This window comes from Limulus polyphemus, unplaced genomic scaffold (genome assembly GCF_000517525.1).
Source record: "Limulus polyphemus unplaced genomic scaffold, Limulus_polyphemus-2.1.2 Scaffold2207, whole genome shotgun sequence".
Taxonomy (NCBI): Eukaryota; Metazoa; Arthropoda; class Merostomata; order Xiphosura; family Limulidae; genus Limulus; species Limulus polyphemus.
In genome coordinates, this window is record NW_013667817.1 from 172,957 (window position 1) to 176,150 (window position 3,194).

Genomic DNA, 3,194 nt, shown 5'->3' on the forward strand with positions numbered 1-3,194 from the left:
TACTTTGATCTAAGAAAGAGTTTTTTTCTTCCCGATTTGTAAAAAATCCTTACGTGATAGAAAAAAAATATTATTTTCGAAGTCTGCGTAGCTGAATTATGGAAGTTGAAATTCGCAGGCCTGTGTAATTAATGGCCACCTATGATTCTGGTGATTATAAAACATGGCTAATTTACAAAACATTGTAATTTTTTATGTAAATTAACCTTAAAGGAAAAATATAACTTTTACATAATTAAACGAACAATAGTCCTTAAAATTCACGTGCTGGTTTGAATTCAGGGTTGTTGTAACATTACAAATATTGTTCCAATGTTTTGCTCGTTTTTCCTTAGAGTTCTGCCCCCAGGGGCACAGCGGCATGTCTGGGGACTTACAATGCTAGAAACCGGGTTTCGATACCCGTGGTGGGCAGAGCACAGATAGCCCATTGTGTAGCTTTGTGCTTAATTCCAAACAAACAAACCTTAGAGTTTTTCCAGGCCTGGTGGTTAGGGTGCAGATTGCAGTCGAGAGTTTAAATCCCGTCACCGAATATGCTCGCCCTTTCAGCTGTGAGGGTGTTATAATGTACGATCAATCTCATTTTTCGTTGGTAAAAAGTTGGTGGTTGGTCGGATAGATTAGCTGTCTAATCTATCTCTTCAAAATTAGGGACAGCTAGTGTTGATACACCTTGTGTAGCTTTGTACGAAATGCAACCAAACAACAAAGAAACCTTAGAGTGTCCATCGTCAACCGTAGCAGGTAGCATATTTACCCTGACTGCTTTGATAAATATTTTATATCTCAGCGTATGATCAAAACGGCTCTGTTACCACAACTCTCGATGTAAGGATAAGCCCGTTATGTAGCTTTGTGCTTAACTACAAACAAACAAACAAAAATCTTACCACTGTGCCTAATCCCAGAAGAAACAGCATCACAAAAAACAAAACCGACCACAGTTGCGGTACGACCGGGATTCTCCCTAAGGCTTCTGGATAGGCCACGAATGCTAGACCGAGGCCTATAATTAGGAAGATTGTAGTATTACTTATTACTATACTGTTAATTTGACTATTATAATTATGATAATAATATGGAGTTGGATATTATATCCAAGTTCTCAATAATCACTTCCTGAATGGAAACCACTGTTAGAATTTACGACAAAACAGTACTCGTAGTAAAATCACGTTAATCTTTGCCTTCGTGGTTAAAACCGTTTAATATTATCTGAAAACACATTAGTAGAGCCACTGAACACTGTTTAGTTTAATGTTTTGAAAGCTGACTACAATACAGGTTATCGAATGTGATCTTGGTGTATTTAAAATACGACAGACTAATTATTTAGATTATTTATAAACGGAACACTGAGTAAGGTCTTCTATAATTATGAATGGTAAAAATATAACAATCTGAACTATTGACACGTAATCCCGACATCAAACCACAAGATAACAATCTTCACTATTGACACGTAATCCCTACATCAAACCACAAGATAACAATCTCAATTATTGACACGTAATCCTTACATCAAACCACAAGATAACAGTCTGAACTATTGACACGTAATCCCTACATCAAACCACAAGATAACAATCTCAATTATTGACACGTAATCCCCACATCAAACCACAAGATAACAGTCTGAACTATTGACACGTAATCCCCACATCAAACCACAAGATAACAATCTCAGTTATTGACACGTAATCCCTACATCAAACCACAAGATAACAATCTCAATTACTGACACGTAATCCCCACATCAAACCACAGGATAACAATCTTCACTATTGACACGTAATCCCTACATCAAACCACAAGATAACAGTCTGAACTATTGACAAGCAATCCCTACACCAAACCACAATATAACAATCTGAACTATTGACACGTAATCCCCACATCAAACCATAAGATAACAATCTCAATTATTGACACGCAATCCTTACATCAAACCACAATATAACAATCTTCACTATTGACACGTAATCCCCACATCAAACCATAAGATAACAATCTCAACTATTGACACGTAATCCCCACATCAAACCACAGGATAACAATCTTCACTATTGACACGTAATCCCTACATCAAACCACAAGATAACAATCTTCACTATTGACACGTAATCCCTACATCAAACCACGTTATAGCGATCTCAATTATTGACACGTAATCCCTACATCAAACCACGTTATAGCGATCTCAACTATTGACACGTTATCACATACATGGAATATCCACATAATGATCTCAACTATTGACACGTTATCACATACATGGAATATCCACATAATGATCTCAACTATTGACACGTTATCACATACATGGAATATCCACATAATGATCTCAACTATTGACACGTAATCCTACATCAAACCACGTTATAGCGATCTCAACTATTGACACGTTATCACATACATGGAATATCCACATAATGATCTCAACTATTGACACGTAATCCTACATCAAACCACGTTATAGCGATCTCAACTATTGACACGTTATCACATACATGAAATATCCACATAATGATCTCAACTATTGACACGTTATCACATACATGGAATATCCACATAATGATCTCAACTATTGACACGTAATCCTACATATTATACAACTTAATTAATTATGACATATATCGTTTTTCCAAATATTTTTATACAGAAGTTCAGAGGTTTTGTCCGTACCTTTGAAATGCCAATCTTTGAGAAAGCATGTGTAACCAGTAGCAAACTTTTAGGGGTTTGAGACCCGTTCGCTCTACGTGCATTTAAAAGGCTGTTTTCATTATAATTATATGAATAGCAAGTCTTATACCACTGGTCAGTTGATGGCCGAATTATCCCTCACGTACCTGAATGACTAACGACTGTACTGATATCTCTCTTCAAGTCATAAGCCAAAGTCCCTAACACGGCAAACACTACTGACCCTGCCAGGACACTGGTCAGTGTGTCCGCCAAGCTGATGATCAAGGCATCCCTTCAATAAAGAAACAAACAAAATGTAAATAAGATTACAGATATTCTAATTCATTCCACTCATTGAATAATTAAACAATAATCATAGAAACAAAGAACGAATGAACGTGAAAAGTCTAATTCGTATACAAAAAAAAACAATAACAAAACTAATAATATATATAAGAATAAAACGAACAACGAGCCATTATGTTTTACAAGTTAACATATTG

The 3,194-nt window shown here is 35.9% G+C and overlaps 1 protein-coding gene across 1 annotated transcript in view; it reads right to left on the minus strand.

The window, feature by feature from the left end:
• The window catches only part of LOC106466256 (sodium-dependent nutrient amino acid transporter 1-like), a 28,183-nt gene that overhangs the window by 6,622 nt on the left and 18,367 nt on the right, over positions 1–3,194 (minus strand). Inside the window, exons 9-10 of the mRNA XM_022394227.1 lie at positions 2,856–2,983; positions 894–1,009 (exon numbers count right to left, since the gene is read on the minus strand). Coding sequence (XP_022249935.1) covers positions 894–1,009; positions 2,856–2,983 — 244 coding nt within the window. The remainder of the gene's footprint in view (positions 1–893; positions 1,010–2,855; positions 2,984–3,194) is intronic.